This window comes from Apus apus, chromosome 3, assembly GCF_020740795.1.
Source record: "Apus apus isolate bApuApu2 chromosome 3, bApuApu2.pri.cur, whole genome shotgun sequence".
Classification (NCBI taxonomy): Eukaryota; Metazoa; Chordata; class Aves; order Apodiformes; family Apodidae; genus Apus; species Apus apus.
This window is the reverse complement of record NC_067284.1, coordinates 43,334,302-43,352,093: the sequence shown is the minus strand read 5'-3', so window position 1 is coordinate 43,352,093 and position 17,792 is coordinate 43,334,302. Positions and strand designations below refer to the sequence as shown.

At 43.0% G+C, this 17,792-nt stretch overlaps 2 protein-coding genes across 5 annotated transcripts in view; one reads left to right on the top strand and one right to left on the bottom strand.

Annotated features, from left to right (window-relative positions):
* The window catches only part of CFAP61 (cilia and flagella associated protein 61), a 115,119-nt gene extending 110,839 nt beyond the window's left edge, over positions 1-4,280 (bottom strand). For all 4 annotated transcript variants that reach the window (XM_051614319.1, XM_051614320.1, XM_051614322.1 and 1 more), the window contains exons 1-3: positions 4,233-4,280; positions 2,180-2,330; positions 931-1,081 (exon numbers count right to left, since the gene is read on the bottom strand). In XM_051614319.1, coding sequence (XP_051470279.1) covers positions 931-1,081; positions 2,180-2,322 — 294 coding nt within the window. In that variant the 5' untranslated portion in view covers positions 2,323-2,330; positions 4,233-4,280. The remainder of the gene's footprint in view (positions 1-930; positions 1,082-2,179; positions 2,331-4,232) is intronic.
* An 887-nt stretch (positions 4,281-5,167) lies between these two features.
* On the top strand, positions 5,168-17,085 carry CRNKL1 (crooked neck pre-mRNA splicing factor 1). The gene is made up of 14 exons (XM_051614323.1): positions 5,168-5,248; positions 5,597-5,749; positions 6,430-6,521; positions 6,632-6,790; positions 7,153-7,319; positions 7,797-7,975; positions 8,649-8,819; positions 10,289-10,480; positions 11,175-11,234; positions 12,029-12,109; positions 14,690-14,929; positions 15,333-15,434; positions 15,998-16,246; positions 16,776-17,085. The coding sequence occupies exons 1-14, from the start codon at positions 5,201-5,203 to the stop codon at positions 16,941-16,943; spliced, it is 2,061 nt and encodes a 686-aa protein (XP_051470283.1). The 5' UTR covers positions 5,168-5,200; the 3' UTR covers positions 16,944-17,085.
* Positions 17,086-17,792: the final 707 nt, after the last annotated feature.

Sequence of the window (17,792 nt, the reverse complement as noted above, 5' to 3'; positions counted from 1 at the left end):
CAAATGCAATTGCTGTATTTGTCAGCTTTTCTGCAAGCTATTGCTTAACATTGCCCAGAACAACATTGGAAAACTGATGAACAAACTGTCTAGAGAGAATTTCAGTATTGCCAATACTGTATTCTGGCACATGCTGCCTAGCTTTTGAGTGTTCATAGTCAACGCTTCACATCTTTTCTCGACAACCACAGGATACGGGTCCTAGCTGGACTAACTGATGGGCAGCATTTGAATCCTAAACTACTAACTGCCTATTTCTAGTCTGTAATTCTTAAGAGTAATTAATAAACTTGACCAAGGAGCCTGTGTGAAAACTGGCACCACACAGAATGGAGCGCAGCAATCTCAACACAGCACTAAAGAAGCCTACTGCAGAACCAAGATGCTCATGTCAGCAGGGTCCTCCACACAGTGCGCGTCCCCATCCTTCAAGCAGGGATACGCTCCCTGTCTCCTGAAGCCGCTAAATTTGCGTTCAGTTCTGTAAACAGCAGAACTTAATTCCAAAGGTGAGAACTGAGGATTCTAGTTCCCTTACAGTGAGAAAGACCTTAGAGCAAGGACTCCACCTCCCAGGTAAATGTTCTGTTAGGTAACACCAGAGGTAGACAGGTTTTTGCTTGGAAAATATTGGAGATAGCTATGATTCACTCTGCTTTCAGTGCTAGTACAATGCATCAGGCATGTTCCGCACGTCTGGCAAAGAAGGGACTTGTGTTCCCTAACTGCCATCCTTACAGTGACCTTCAGCTACCGTAGTGGCAAAAGCACAGGTACTCATGAAATTCTGAGCACCTGAGGGTTAAGTAAGGTGATGATCACCTTCTTCAGCCTAAATGCCTCAATTCTACGTAAAATAGATTTTTGATGCCTATTTTTCATACTTGAGTCTTAAATGAAAACTCAACTAAAGTAATACCATTTACTTACAGTGCATTTATTGTTAACGTAGTTTTCATGTAAGAATGATTCCCAATCAGACTGATCAGTGACATCCCAATTTGGATAGTCCAGAAAGACAGCACTGGCTATAATTTCATTCTTCTCATTGCAGAGTGTCAATGCAAGATTTGACTTTTCTCTGTGAAAACAGTATAATTTTGCAGAAGTTGAAGAAACAACACAAAGAAAAGTGACTGCCTGTTAATTCAGCCTGTTAGAATAGCAAAATTAACCACGTCCAAAAGTGCTCCCAGGATTAGGCCTCAGCAGAACTTCATTGCTTCTATTTCAAATATTTAGTGCATTCCGGCATTATAACAATTAATGTGATTTTTTCACATCCTCAATTACTATGAATTTTATATGAAAGACTTAAATACTCCTTCTTTGCATGTTTCTTCACACAGTTGTTTTTTCCTCAAATAGCTGGTAGATCAGGCATCTGCCATCAAGTCAAGTGGAAAAAAAAACAACTGAAGTGACCCACTGGCATTTCACTCAGTCTGTCACTCCAGTTAACACCGCACAGAAACATGAAATGCACAAGGCTTCTCAGTATCTCCCGTGATGAAGATGTAGTAACAGAAGGCTTCTGCAGCCACCCATTTCTGCTAAAGACATTGCCATGCAACCTACCAGGATACACGTGTCAAAGCATGGAGGACATTCATTATCTTGAGGGCATGAAAAGAAAAGGCACACTGAAATACATTTTATGGCAGATATATTCTCCCAAGGCAGAATGAAGAGAGGCAAAAAAGAACCAATTCTATTTGTTAAGGGGCAAGTGGAAAAGACAGAAAAGATTTAGACACACATATGGAAAGAAAACATAATTGTTACAGCTACAAAGTGACTAAAAACCCTAGTTCATGCCCCTCTACTTCTATCATTCTCAACAGACAAAATGGTTCTGTTTGATGGAGCAGACAGCAGACATTGGAATCTATGGCTTCAACAGCTGTTATGCAAATGTATCTCTTCTGAAATTTTATAAAAAAGGAAACAAGCTAGCATAGAGTCAAATTTTATCCACTCTGTTGGCAGCAGCAATCCAAATTTGCTGCCATGTATGTGTGATGCAGATAAGAGACAGAAGATTTTCTTCCTCTTCTTGTGAAAAATCATTATGCCACACCATATAAGGGCTCATAACGTTTTCTGCCATATTAAATGGCAGAATTAAATTAATTTCTTAAAGTTTCCTGCAAGATGTCTCTAAAATACTGTTACTTACAAAAGGGCCACTACATCAATCCTTCCAAAAACGACTTCTGTAAAATAGTTGAAGAGGCTCTTAATATTTGAAACATCATGCGATTCTGTTCTTCTGGCACTGACCACCTCTGTATCTCCTTCTGAAGAAGTTATTGTAGTCATCTTACAGACTGCAACAAGAAAGAAAGCAAACATTGCTGTTCTGGTGGATCCTGCTGCAATCCATTGTTCAACTTAGTTACTTGAAATTGATTTTATATAAACTGTGAAAAAGTGCAATTCGGATGGATTTAAGTGCCTGGTTGTTCTGGACATCTACAAAAATATGTACTGCCTGCCTATACATACAGCATGCAAGCAGCACACAAGTAGATAAAACAGGCAATCATCCGTATTCTATGTATGCTACATGGAAAATAAATGTTTTAAATAGGCTACAAATTGCTTTTACATTTATTCCTTTATAGGCATTTGCATGCAAACAGAACAGTGCTCATCATTAATAATTTCAAACTTAATAGCCTTAACAGTGCCCTGGAACATTAAACAGCAATTTCAGGCGAGTTAAGTGTATTCTGTCCAAACAGCTCCTCAAATTTCTTAAGTCAACAGGAATGCTTACATTTCTGAAAGGACTGAAAGCTCTGTAGCTTCCCTACCCAGAAGGAAAATATTTCTGTAGTTGCCCATTTACAGAATTTGCCAGGTCCAAGCGATTTATTGACATGCCCAGCAATTTCAGAACATCCAGGGGCAACAGGCACTCAGACCACCTGGGACTATCAGCTAACAGTTCATTTATCACTCAGCTGTGTGGCTACTAGATATTGTAGCTTGTTGTGATATAATAAAGAATTATGCAGGTAAAACAACTTTACCAAACACAAAAACTTTCTGCAGCTTGTTAAATATACTTGTGCAAAATATAGCGTTAGTAACTCATAAGAGTCTCAATAACCAACATAACTAGACTAGCAGAGCGCTTTAACCAATCTACCAAACACAACGGCCATTTCTAACGTTGGCCCCAAACCCAGATGTGATGCCCAATAATTAGGTCTCACAGATCTCAACTAACACTGGATAATGAAGGAAACCCTGAATTTTATACCTTTTAAATACAGAGAAAGTTGTGTGTACAGCTACAGCTTTCACATACAGTCAAGATATTGTTACAGGTGACACCACAGGTCCCAGTCATGCAAACATATGTTTGCAGAGAGGTCCTGGCACACCCCATATGCTTAGTTAACAGAACAGTGGTTAGGTAGAAAGAACTACCTAGGCTAGAGTGAACTTATTACTGAGTATAACAATAACATCTACAAGGAAAAATACCTATACCAGCTTTTGTAAGCAACTGCTTCAGTGTCTGAAGTTCCAGAAAGACAGGGAACTGCTTGAAAGGGTCCAGCACAGAGCCACAAAAATTATTAAGGGAGTGGAACACGTCCCTTATGAGGAAAGGCTGAGGGAGCTGGGTCTCTTTAGCTTGGAAAGGAGGAGCTTAAGGGGTGACCTCATCAATGTTTACAAATATGTTAAGGGGGAGTGTAAGGACAATGGAGCCAGGCTTTTTTCAGTGACGTCCAGTGATAGGACAAGGGGCAATGGGTACAAACCGGAGCATAGGGGGTTCCACGTAAACATCAGAAAAAACTTATTTACTGTGAGAGTGACAGAGCACTGGAACAGGCTGCCCAGAGAGGTTGTGGAGTCTCCTTCGCTGGAGACATTCAAAACCCGCCTGGACACGTTCCTGTGTGATGTGCTCTAGGTGACCCTGCTCTGGCAGGGGGGTTGGACTAGATGATCTTTCGAGGTCCCTTCCAACCCCTAGGATTCTGTGATTCTAAAACAAAGAGGAATTTTAAGATTTCATCACTGAATTTATGTCTAGCATAAAGACTACTTCAGCTAAGGAAAACAGTTTCTCGCATTTCCGTATGACATTGTTCAACTTGATACATTGAAAAATATCACCCCCTTCTCCACTTGCTGCCCCTTAAAGGCTTGAAACACTCATGCAACCATGACCGACAGAAACCAGCATTTACACATTAAAAACGTACCGTTTTCATAAGAAAACCCACTGTTCCTACAGCAACTCCTGTATTTCCACTACGAGAGCAGCATACCGCGGGTGAAGAGCCAAGCAGCAGATACAGAACGGCCCCTCCTCCCAAGTAGCGCTTCCAATCGTTTCCTCTCTGCCTCCCTGAATAAATGCCCCGCTTTTAAGCACACGTGGGATTCCCAGGCGGTATGCTTCTTTCGTTTCTGGCTCAGCTCACACCAAGCGTGCACGTACGGGTGCCCCCGGAGACCTTGCCGGCAGGGCTGACCACGGGGAGCGGGGCGGGCGACGCCGCAAGCCCCGCGCTGGCCCGGGCCGGGACTTCACGCTTCCCTCAGCAGCACGGGAGAAGCGTGCCGACCGTTCCCAGCCCCAAAGACGTAGGCGAAGGAGACCTGACCCAAACGTGAAGACTCGGGAGCCCCGAAGGAAGGCCGTGAGGTCTGAGAACCGGGCCGAGAACTCTCACTTTGACAGGAGGGGGAGCGGCACGGGCAGGCGGGGCGAGACGGGCACTCACCGCTCGCATTCCTCGCCCCTCTGGGCCGGCAGCACGGGGCCCCGCTACACCGCGGAAGACACGGTGACAGCTGTGCCGGGCGCCGCTCGGCCGTGCCCGCCTCCCGCAGCCCGCTCGGAGGCGGGCGGAGCCCGGCGGGCCGACAGAGGACGCTGCCCGGGGCCGCGGGAAACCGGGGCTGGGGGGGGCCGCGAAGGCGGGCAGCGCTCGGCGTTCGCCCTCCCGCTCCGACACTCACCTGCCCCGTACGCGGCGGGAGCGCTTCCCGCGGCGCTGCCGGAGCGGAGCGAGCCGAGCCGAGCCGGGCCGGGCCGCACGGACGGACGGACGGACTGTCCGTCCCTCCCCGCCTCCCGCCGGGGGACGCGCCGCCGTTACCGCGGCAACGGCGCCTGCGTGAGGTCAGAGGTGGCGGGGCGGGGCCGGGAGGGAGCGGCGGCAAGATGGCGTCTACGGCGGCCGGCAAGCAGCGCATCCCCAAAGTGGCGAAGGTGCTGGGGCGGCGGCAGCGCGGCCCGGCGGGCGGGGGCGGAGGGGGGGTCGGGGAGGCGGCTGGGCCCGGCTGGGCCCGGCCCTGGCTCTTGGGGCAGCGTCGGGCCCCCCGGAGCGGCCTGGCCCCGCCGCGTCGGAGCGGTCTGCCCCGCCTCATGCCCCGGCGGGAGCCGCCTGAGCTCGGCCCAGTGCGGGCCACAAGGGCCGGGCCCGTCTCGGGGGGCACGGCGGCTCCTGTTTAGTAAATACCGAAGGTAGCAAGGCACCGGAGCGCGCTAATCCCGGGGGCATTTCTCGCTGTTGCGTTGGAAGGGGGAAATACGACTCAAGACCCCCGTGCATTACAGGTGAAAAATAAAGCGCCCGCAGAAGTCCAGATAACAGCAGAACAGCTTCTGAGAGAAGCGAAAGAAAGAGAGCTTGAACTTCTTCCCCCGCCTCCACAACAGAAGATAACAGATGTTGAGGAGCTAAACGACTATAAACTCCGGAAGAGGAAGGTAAAGGAGAAACAACCACCCCTAATTTTCATGCTCATTATAAAGCACTAAATTGTTTTAACTTAAACAAGATGTAGTCTGAATTACATGTGTATTTGCCAAATGAATAGCAATTCTTAAAAAAAACCACCCTAACGTTTTCATAGAAAAGGCTGCTTTTTTTGCAAAAGCTGTGAGTTAAATGTGTTGTTTAACAAAATTTGGCAGTACTCAAGATCTGACTTGTAACCATGTTCAGAACATTGCAAGGGTAATCAAATAATTCGTATGCAGTTTCTTCATCATTAATGATACCTACAAGTCAAAGTGAATCTACTTGTGCTGGTGCATCCAGGTACATTCAGGGTTGTCTGCAGTGACTGGATTCCATCTGACCAAGTAATGTTGCTGTTGAAACATTAAGCAGGAGATGAAAAAAATAAAGGAAGATTTTAGTGCTGTCAGTTGTTATTCTGTTAGTATTTCAGGCATTTGAGTTTAGTCCTGTGTGATGATCTATGCTTCTTGCTTCTCTGTTCTGCAATTTTTAGAAAGTGGTGTATTGAGTATGATTTGTTACTACATCTGCATGGATGCAAGACATTTGGAATTCATTTTAATAATCATCATCATAAGCCATTTATAACAAGATATGTCTGCACAGTGGGATTTCTTACTTACAGAAATGATTTTCTCCTCAGACTTTTGAAGATAATATAAGAAAAAATAGGACTGTTATCAGTAACTGGATAAAGTACGCACAATGGGAGGAGAGCCTGAAAGAAATACAGAGGTAATTATGGTGTAGTTGCCCTTACAAAGCTTTTAAGACACATGCTGACAAACACCATCAGAGTCTTGGAGGCACACTATACAAACAACTTACTTCTTTTTGCTTTCCAGAGCCCGTTCCATATACGAGCGTGCTTTAGACGTAGACTACAGAAATGTTACGCTCTGGCTGAAATATGCAGAAATGGAAATGAAGAACCGCCAGGTTAATCATGCCCGAAACATTTGGGATCGAGCCATTACCACCCTCCCCAGGGTGAACCAGTTCTGGTACGTTTGCAGAGGGTGGAGCATTGCTTCTACCCCCAAAGACCGCAGATCATTTTTCTGTTTGGTATCATAGAAAAGCACATTGTTTTCTGTTTCTCCAAGTCTTCATACTAGCATGGAAAAAAATAATGGGGTTTAAGTTTTGGAAAGGTTTTGTACTTTTCAAGTGATAGGATTATTGGGAGGGAAGGATGTTTGTGTGCCTGCATGCTGCCAATCACAACAGTCTCTGTAGGTATTTCTGGGGTTCAAGTGGGGAGCAGGTGAAGAAATCTCAGTAATGCTCTTATTAAGCACTCAAAAAATCCTTGTAATTGATGCGTTTTTTATGTGATTGTAAAAACTCCATCTTGTTTTTGAAGGTACAAGTATACGTACATGGAAGAGATGTTGGGGAACGTTGCTGGGTCACGTCAGGTGTTTGAGCGTTGGATGGAGTGGCAGCCAGAGGAGCAAGCGTGGCATTCCTACATTAACTTCGAGCTGAGATACAAGGAGGTGGACAGGGCACGTACCATTTATGAGAGATATATCCTTTTTTAGTGCATTGCAACACCTGTCCAATGTGTTCTTCATTCTTCTCTCATCTGTTCTGTCTCTAGCTACATCCCTGTGCTGGGTTGGAAGTAAGCCACCATGCTGAGAGCCAGCAGCAGGTGTTAAAAGCATGTTTTGTGTATGCCTGCCCTATCACGAGCATATTTTTAACAGCACTCAGGCTTCTAGGTTTTTTTGCAGTCATCATTTGTTTGAGATTTCTCCTCAAACCTCTTCCCTGATTCTTGCCCAATTTTTATTCCTTTTTTGATTTTTCTTGTAAATTCTCAGTAATACAGAAAGCCTTTCCACACTTGGAGCTGTTTTGCGTCTTCTTCCCAGGTGCATTTCTTTTGCATGTGCCACCCATGGGAGCTGTTTCATACAGGCCATGGCTCTGCAGTCCCTGGGAAGAATGCCATTTGACATGTCTGATTCAACTGCCAGTGTTTCTTTAACATAGCTCTACTTGTTCTTGTTCACCCTGATGTGAAGAACTGGATCAAGTATGCCCGCTTTGAAGAGAAGCACAGTTACTTTGCTCATGCAAGGAAAGTATACGAGAGGGCAGTGGAGTTCTTTGGAGAAGAGCACATGGATGAGCATTTGTACGTGGCTTTTGCAAAATTTGAGGAGAACCAGAAAGAGGTAAGACCTTCTTGATAATACATCACACCAATACCAACCACCCTGAGATTAATTCTTGAATATCAGACTCGAGGCCACTTAACATTCACTGCAGTGCTTGTGTTTTTCAGCACTTTATCATATACTGTTATTGCAGTCTGAGCTAAGGAGACAGTTTTTTGCTTGGCTTCTGTTTGCTCTGTAGTGGCATCAAGGAAGTACCCTTTAGGAAAGATGGGCAACAAGCCTGCCAAGGCTGAGAATAGTGTTATCAGATCAAATACATATCCTCAGATTTGTAAGTTTCTGAGCAGTTGTAGGCCTGCGTGAGAAAAACCAGAATTAGCCATGTTTTTCCCAGACAGTCTCTTTGAAGTGCCCAGGCCATTAAGGAATTGACAACATTCTGTCAACCCCAAACCACAATCTCTTAAAAATATTTTAAATATTCCAAACCTGTAAATGAGTAAGAGATGGTGGGGTTTGGTGTTTACAGATTTCTTTTTTTTTTCCTCTCCTCAAAGTTTACTCTTCAGGGAGACCTGCATTAGTCCTGCCCTAAAACAGTTATTTGCATTAAGATAGTCTATGATTCTGTATTATAGTAAATATTGCCAAAAGCTCATTGAGAAATTGTGGAGGACAACAGAAGCTGCTTTGTGAATATTGTTCAAATTATATTTAATTATTCCAGTTTGAAAGAGTAAGGGTGATCTACAAGTACGCCTTGGATAGAATTCCAAAACAGCAGGCCCAAAATCTCTTCAAGAATTACACCATCTTTGAGAAGAAGTTTGGAGACAGAAGGGGAATTGAAGACATCATTGTCAGCAAGAGGAGATTCCAGTATGAAGAGGAAGTGAAGGTATGTGTTAGAAACATCCCTGGGCTCCTCGTGCATTGAGCTGCTGGTTAAGGTAGATGAGTGTGTTATGACATGAAAGGCTGTTGAGTTTTATGCTACCCTTGATTCTCAGTCCAAAGAAGTGCCAAGAGAATGCTCTTCTTTTTGGAGGCACAATTCCATCCACAGGGGAGAGAATGGTACTTGTACTCACTGCTTTTTTATTTCTGCATTCTGAAGTTCTCCATTCCAGAGTTTGTGGTTGAACTCAGACCTCAGTACCCCTCACAGTCATCTTAGGGGATAATGCAGTTTAACTTCTAACTTTCATCTTCACTTGTGTTACACAGTTACTGTTAAAGGACGCCCCTCACCTGTGTGTAAATGCCTTTTTGTGAGGAAAGAGGTGTGCCACCCCTGTCCACTGTTCACTGAATACTGCCCATTTCATAGAATCATAGAATCCTAGGGGTTGGAAGGGACTTCGAAAGATCATCTAGTCCAACCCCCCTGCCAGAGCAGGGTCACCTAGAGTACATCACACAGGAAGGCGTCCAGGCGGGTTTTGAATGTCTCCAGCGAAGGAGACTCCACAACCTCTCTGGGCAGCCTGTTCCAGTGCTCTGTCACTCTCACAGTAAAAAAATTTCTTTCTGATATTCACCTTAAACCTCCTATGCTCCAATTTGTATCCATTACTCCTTGTCCTATCACTGGTCATCACTGAAAAAAGCTTAACTCCATCTTCTTGACACTCACCCTTTATGTATTTGTAAACATTGATGAGGTCACCCCTCAGTCTCCTTTTCTCCAAGGTAAAGAGACCCAGCTCCCTCAGCCTTTCCTCATAAGGGAGATGTTCCACTCCCTTAATCATCTTTGTGGCTCTGTGCTGGACTCTTTCCAGCAGTTCCCTGTCCTTCTTGAACTGAGGGGCCCAGAACTGGACACAATACTCCAGATGCGGCCTCACCAATGCAGAATAGAGGGGGAGGAGAACCTCTCTTGACCTACTAACCTCACCCTTTCTAATACACCCCAGGATGCCATTGGCCTTCTTAGCCACAAGGGCACACTGCTGGCTCATGGTCATCCTCCTGTCTACCAGGACCCCCAGGTCCCTTTCTCCTACACTGCTCTCCAGCAGGTCAGCCCCCAACCTGTACTGGTACATGGCGTTTTTCTTCCCCAAATGCAAAACTCTACACTTGCCCTTGTTGAATTTCATAATGTCCTCTTCCCTTCTCACAGTTCAGTTTTTCCTTCACCTTAAATAATGTTTGTAGGTAAAATAAAAATAAATAAATAAATGCACTCTAACCCAAAAGCTCTAGTGTAAGCATACCTGAGACTGACAATTTTCATTAGTATTCTGATGATCTATTTTAAAGGAGAAATTCTGGATAAGAACTGCAAGTAAAGAAACAGGGTGTGTTACTTGTAGCAACTGAAGTTTCTTTCCCATTTCCCTGCTCCCATCTATCTGGAAGGCAAATCCACATAATTATGATGCATGGTTTGACTACCTGAGGTTGGTTGAAAGTGACACAGATGCCGAGACTGTCCGAGAAGTGTACGAAAGAGCCATTGCCAATGTTCCCCCAATTCAAGAGAAAAGGCACTGGAAAAGATACATCTATCTCTGGATTAACTACGCGTTATATGAAGAGCTGGAGGCAAAGGCAAGTATTTTCCTTATATCACATAGCTACAGGTATTTTAATAAGAAAACTGACAATTAAAAATGACTGTGTATTACTTGTTTTACGTAACTGGCTACAGGATTTGCTATTGAAGTATGAGTTTTTTTCTCTCTCATGCAGGGTGGAAAAATATCTCAGGTTTACCCCAATTTATCCAGAAAACCACTGATCATAATCCAGGTCTTTCTAGCCCCCTCTGCACTGCCTGTTCCAGGCTGTTACCAAGCATGTGAAGTAGCTTTATATTTAACAGAACTGTTTGTGAAGTTGTTCTGTGAGGCAGTCAAATTCTTGCTGCAGTGACCTTTTGGGCTGTGTACATCTTTCTTCTGTTACCAGTCATGTAACGTTATAGTATCTCTTCATTGTGTGGTAGCTCTTCATTGTATAAAATAGTGTTGTCTATTAAAATAAAAAATACTTTCTTTTCACCCAAAATGGGGATGTGCCTGGTTTTGTGGTCTAATCTTAGTGCTGAATCTTGTTTTGGAAAGGTGATTGATTCTCAGAAGTTACCATCTTTGAATTGTGCACGCTAAGTACATTTAAGTATACATAATTCTAAACAACTTGACTTAAAATACTGTTCTACAGTTTTGTGATCATTGCACAATTTAAAATACAGTGTAATCCTAGCAATGAATAAAGTATTTAATTTTGCCTGTGCTTGCAGGACGCAGAACGAACCAGACAAGTGTACCAGGCGTGTATCGAGCTCATTCCCCACAAGAAGGTATGGCTCTTGCAGCACTTCATAGGGGGTGTGTTGGACTTAAATTGCCAAAATAAGATCCTTCAGTTTTCTTTCCCCTCCAAAGTCAAGAGGGTAAGCAGCTCCAAATGGCTACTAGCACAATCATGAAGACTTTGCTCAGGGCTTTAATTATCCATTCCAGTTTTTCATTATGTCTGTCTTCCCAAATTGACAGGGTTTTTTTTTTTTTTTTTTTATTAAGCTGAGGTGTAAGGGGACTGTAATTTGTATCATTGATGGGAAACAGCAGGCCACACACTGATGTCAGAGATGCAATGCAAGAGTTTCACTGTTATTTTCAAATTACCAAGTATGCTCTAAGAAGATGAAATTACACCTAGTTGAAAGATAGTCCAGTACTATTAAGCAGCAGGGAAGAACTCCTTATCCTTTACTTGTTTTCTCCCTCTGCATGTCCTTTCCTAGATGCCCTCAGCCTGGTTGCTTGCAGGCTTTGCAGAAGACTTGTTACTCCCTTTTATATGGCAGTACTGCCTTTTATAGCAACTTTCTAATTGTCTGCACTGTCCCAGCTGAGGGGGGTGCACGTGATAAATCATCTCCCAGCTGTGTATTATCCATTACAATCCCTCTTCAAGATTGTTTTGTCTTATGAACTTGTAACTTTTCAGCAGCAAAACACTGAGATCAAATGTAGTTATCTGCAACAGCAGTAATATCTTATATAGAAAGAGTGATTCTTTGTCTAAATAACATGCAGTATTGTTCACTAAGCTTCCAGCCTAAGTATCACATTGTTCTTTTTCTTTCAGTTTACATTTGCCAAAATCTGGCTGCTGTATGCACAGTTTGAAATACGCCAGAAAAATCTTCCACTTGCCAGAAGAGCTTTGGTAAGTTTTTGTTAATTCCATAATGGGCTTTACTAACTTACAGCTACAAGGGAATGGTGTTAAAAGGTTGGGAGGAGATCTTACTAATGCTTACAGGTATCTGAAGGGTGGGTGTAGGGGGGGTGGAGCCAGACTCTTCAGCAGTTCCCAGTGACAGGATGAGGGGCAATGGGCACAAGCTGGAAGACAGGAAGTTCCATTTAAATATGAGAAAAAACTTCTTTACTCTGAGGGTAACAGAGCACTGGAACAGGCTGCCCAGGGAGGTTGTGGAGTCCCCTTCTCTGGAGATACTCAAAACCTACCTGGATGCAGTCCTGAGTAATGTTCTCCAAGTGATCCTGCTTTAGTGGGAAGTTGGACTAGAGATCTCTAGAGGTCCCTTCCAACTCATGTCAGCTGCATTAAAGACTTTCTTGTTTCAGCTGACAGAACAAGCAGCTGAATCCAAGAGTACCCAAACCAGCTTAGTGCACTGGGAAAATTTTTAACTGCTGCTGATTTGTTTAAATGATACTTGTACTAACAATATTGTTTTAAAAAGCATTTTAAATAAATAGGAGGTTTTGACTCTCAGAAATTAAGACCTGTTGAGTAGAGTGTTTGAGTTCCAGCTAACAGATTGCTAATAGAAGCAATCGTGGACTTTGAGCAGGATGAAGAGCTGCACCAATTCCTTCAGCATGTCTGAGAATGGTGGAGTCTATTTGGGCAGCAAAACCTTTTGAAATTAAAAACTTCCTCTTCAGTTCAAATACTGTAAATAAGCTCAGTAATAGCATTAGGGATTTTGAGAAAAAGCTAATGTTGGTTACAGTTGAGGTGGTTTGATATTCAAGAGGAAACTGCTGAGGTTTCCATCAAATTCCTGGTGCAGCAGTGGGTAGAACATAAAACTGAATGGCCGTGTGTAGCGTGGGCTGAGTCTGCCCTCTGGGTGCTAGTAAAGCTTTGGCTTGTAAGCTGGGCTCCTGCCCCCCACCAGAAAAAAGTGAAGTGATGCAGGGGGGTAAGTACCCTGTAAGACTGCTGTTGTCTCCCTGCAGGAGAAGACAGCTATCTGTCCTGAAGCATGCTGCTGTTCTAGCTTGGCTTAAGATACCATTGCTCAACCATGCCTTAGTCACCATCCGGCACCCTGCTTCTGGCTGCCTTTTTAGGGTGGATGTTAGGCTGGATTCTGGAATGGGTGCATTGGCCCATCTAGAAATGTAGTTTCTTTTAGGTTTCTCTTTTGTTGGTCTTGTTCTCTTTTGTTGTTTAATTTCTTTGATAGACTTTTTTTTTAGTAGGTCACCTTTTTCTTACTTTGGAAATCAGATTTTGCCCCCCAGTCATAATACTTTTTTGAACTGGACCCACATTTGGCAAGCAGTTTCTTCCTTTCTTTTGCAACGAGTTGACCTTGAAACCACCTCTTTGGCAAGAGGCCTTGCCAAAGGTTGAGGGTCTCACAGTGTCATCATGCAGAAAAGAAGGATCAGCTTCTGATGCTGAAGCTCTCAACAGCATGCAGACAGCATCTTGCGCTGCCTTGTTTTCACTGGCTGCATCTGATGTGTGGATTCTTTGTTTTCCCAGAGTCTGAGAGATGCTGGGACTTGGAGACAGGAGATGAGTTGGAGCCCAAGCTGCTTAAGAAAATAGTAATGGGTGTGTGTGTGGAAGAACTGAGCATATTTGAAATAGAAAACACATCTGTAGAGCCGGAGGGCCATAATGGGGACCACATTGGTATTTCCAAGTAGTGGTTTCCACGTTTTTATTGAGTACCAAAGTAACCGATGTGTAGAAAGGTTGCACAGGAGAATTGTAGTAAGGGAATTTGATCTCAGACTACTTAATTCACTTTAGCTTGAGGGAACAGAGGCTAGAGTGCTTAATAAATAATAATTGTCTACAGAAGTGACTCAAAGAGTGAAGCTCACTACAGTCTGTCTCAGATGTGCCCATTCTTAACTCTTTCTGTAAAAGATTCCCAAATTAAAGAATCAGAAACTGCTTTCTCACAGCTTGGCACTGTGCCTTAGGACAGACATTTTTTTTCAGATGCTGAAGCATATAAAAAAGGAAATATTTTTTAAAAAAACATTATTCTCCACCTACCCATTGCAATAAGTCAGGAGGCAGGGAGCATGGACAATGCTCTGTGATGATAATGAATAGCAGTGGGAGTTCAGGAGACAAGTTTCTCTTGATATAATTTGTTTTGTAAGATACTTGGGAACTTCTTACCTGGAAGACTGGTACAGACTGGTACTATGCTTTCTTCAGCTTTTGATGCAAGATGAAGTGTTCATTTGATGACCCAGGGTGAGTTTCAGCTAATACTTTATGGGGAATCCATGTTATATGGAAGGTTTTCTGCTTTCAGAGCTTCTGTTCATCTCTATGGATGCCCACTCATGTTGCAAACGTTGGTTGGATTTTATACTGGCCTTGACCAGACTCTTAAGAAACAAACTCTGCTTAAAAATGAAGTTCCAATACTGGAGAACAGATGTTTAGAAAATAGAGTGGGGGGGGTTTCCTTACAAGATCTTTAAATTGTGGGGTGCTTTTTTTATTGTTGTTTAACAGGGGACATCCATAGGTAAATGTCCAAAAAACAAACTGTTTAAAGGCTATATTGAATTGGAACTACAATTGCGAGAATTTGATCGGTGCCGAAAGCTGTATGAAAAATTCCTGGAGTTTGCACCGGAAAACTGCACCTCCTGGATTAAATTTGCTGAACTGGAGACCATTCTTGGTGATATCGATAGAGCCCGTGCAATATATGAGTTGGCTATTGGCCAGCCCCGGCTGGACATGCCAGAGGTAAGGGGGGAGATGAACTTTACAGGTGGCACAATTCTGAGGTATTTGTTATACAGTGTGGCTAATTAAAGTGTAAATAACCTGCCAGTTTGAACAGAACTGGTTACTGCAGTGGCTTATCCTGTGTCTCATTAATGTAGCATCTGTTTCCTAGCAGGGTATGCAGGGCTGTAAAACCCCTGATAAAATGTGGAGGGAGGAACCCACTTACTTGGCTAAACTAAATGGATTATCTGCACAAGATTTGATACTGTGTAGTCATAATGCCCACTTGTACGTTCAGTTAATACTCAGATCTCTGAAACTTTTTTCAGAGAAATTTCAGATTTATCCATGCTCTTCATCTTTTTTTCTTTTCCAATACCTCAGTGTGCTGTGAACATGAGAGACTTATCTTTTGCAGGTTCTTTGGAAATCCTACATTGACTTTGAAATTGAACAAGAGGAGTATGAAAAAACAAGAAAACTTTACCGCAGGTTACTCCAGCGGACACAGCATGTTAAGGTACGTGTGGGTACCCAGGACGTGGAGTTGGGCTTGGGTCTGGTCCGTGGTGGATGGAAGCATTTGGCTGCTTTAGTTGTCTGGCTTTTCAAACAGTCCCATGTCTGTGCTGTGAAGAGGAGAAAGACATCTCTAAATTACTTACAGCAACAGGCATATCTTGCATGGCAGAAGGCTTTGCAGAAGGTTTCCAAGCAGCTCTCTTCCTGCTGAGGAGCTTTGGAATTTTAGTTGCAAAAACATAGCAAGGGAAAAAAATAGTTTTGATTTTTTTCAATGTAGTTTGTTGCTGTTGTTTGGCTAAATTCAGATTGATTTATTGTGACCCAAAGCAACTGCAAGAAATTTTCAACATGGCTCATATGAATATTCTATCTTGCCAAAATGAGGCAAATCTCACATCTGAAATGAAAATGAATATTCTAGGAATCTGCTTATGAAGAAGCACTTTAGACTTGCATTGACATTTGCCTTTTTGGCTGCTTTTTTTTTTTAAACTATCACTCAGCTATCAGCCTTCAGAATGGAGGTTTCAGCTTGGTTTTAATTTGCTTTCACCACAGGTATGGATCAGCTTTGCACAGTTTGAGCTCTCTGCAGGAAGGGAGGAGAATTTGTCAAGATGCCGGCAGATTTATGAAGAGGCAAATAAGGCAATGCGGAACTGTGAGGAGAAAGAGGAGAGAGTCATGCTTCTAGAATCCTGGAGGAGCTTTGAAGATGAATTTGGAAATGATACCACTAAAGAGAGGATAGATAAACTTATGCCTGAAAAAATAAAGAAGAGGAGAAAATTGCAGGCTGAAGATGGGGTAAGAGGGAAAATTATGCAAGTTGTCACTTTGAATCCTTGGTGGCTTTATGTTGGGGTCTGCAGCACAAAACAGTCTGCTGTGGTGGATGCTGTAACTCCAAACCAATTTTACTGAAGTAATTGAAAAAAAGCATTGGCCTGAAGCATATGCTGCTGAGCATCTTACTCCTTGGTGGGCAGTGGGTTGGGGGTGAAACACACACTGAATGCTCAAGCTGCCTTTACTTTAAACTCTTCCCATAGTCACATCCAAACAGCTTTAGGTTGTACAATGCAGATAGTGTTTGTTTCTTAACTTCATTTGGGAAACTATAGCCAGGATGTTTATAAAATCTGCCTGCTCATTATGCACAGCAGATGTAGCACTGTCTTACACCCATTCAGCTTAGTGGTTCCAGCTGCTATGGATGGGCTAACAAACACTGATTTTAATTTCATCTCACTGTTAGGCTTACTAGAAGCACCTTCAAAGAGCTAACATTAACATGCAAATTAAACTTGGTTTGTGGTATTTTTTTTTTCTGTAGTCTGATGCTGGCTGGGAGGAATACTATGATTATATTTTCCCAGAAGATACTGCCAATCAGCCAAATCTCAAACTACTTGCTATGGCTAAACTCTGGAAGAAACAGCAACAGGAGAGTGAAGCTGCAGAGATGGATCCAGACAAAGACATTGATGAAAGCCAGTCTTAATACATTGCCTTTCCCCACCCCTTTTTCTTCTTGGGTATTGTACAGTATTTTCATTAGTGACAAATAAATGTATTTGAAGAGTTTTACTATTACTGACTTGAGATGTATTTTGTTTGGAATAAAAGTGCCATATTGGAGGTGATTCTCTTTAGTAGGCTGTTGATTTCCAGCCATAAAAAGGAAGCCATGGGACAAGTGTGGGAGTCTGCAGCTTGTACCTGCATTGATCTGTGAACTGGTTCAACTGAACAGTAGCTTTGTTTCTGACACAAAAGCCACTAGTCAAGGGCTCCTACAAACTACCCCGGTGCTGCCTAAGGCTATTAACAGGCCAAGACAGCAGCTCTGCTTTCTTTAATAGATGTCTAACAATCCCTGACTGATTTTTCAGTAATTCTATAAAATGTCTTGATTGTGAGGATAGTTGAAAACAGTAAAGCCTACTGACTGCAACCTGTTCAATTTCCTACCCAAGTAAGCTTAATCCCAGAAAAAAGTTTAGGAGGGACAAGAATAGAAATTAACTATATTGAAATTAGCCCCTGCAAGACAAATTATTACCATACAGTCTTTTGATATTTGAGTGATGTGGCATAATCTTGAGAAATGAAGTAGAAGCAGTGTAAGTGGATATGACTTTTAATTATGTTTATATGATCCATTAATATCTGGGTTTATAATATTGACACTGTATAGGACTTTCCAATATAAGCTATACTTAAAAAAAATAAAATCCATTTTGAGTTTTGGTTCTGTCCTAGTACAAATGGTCAGGTTACAGTCCAGAGTCAGGGGTGCGATTACTTAATATGATTGGAACAAATGTTTTAATCCTTCTGGATGAGCCCA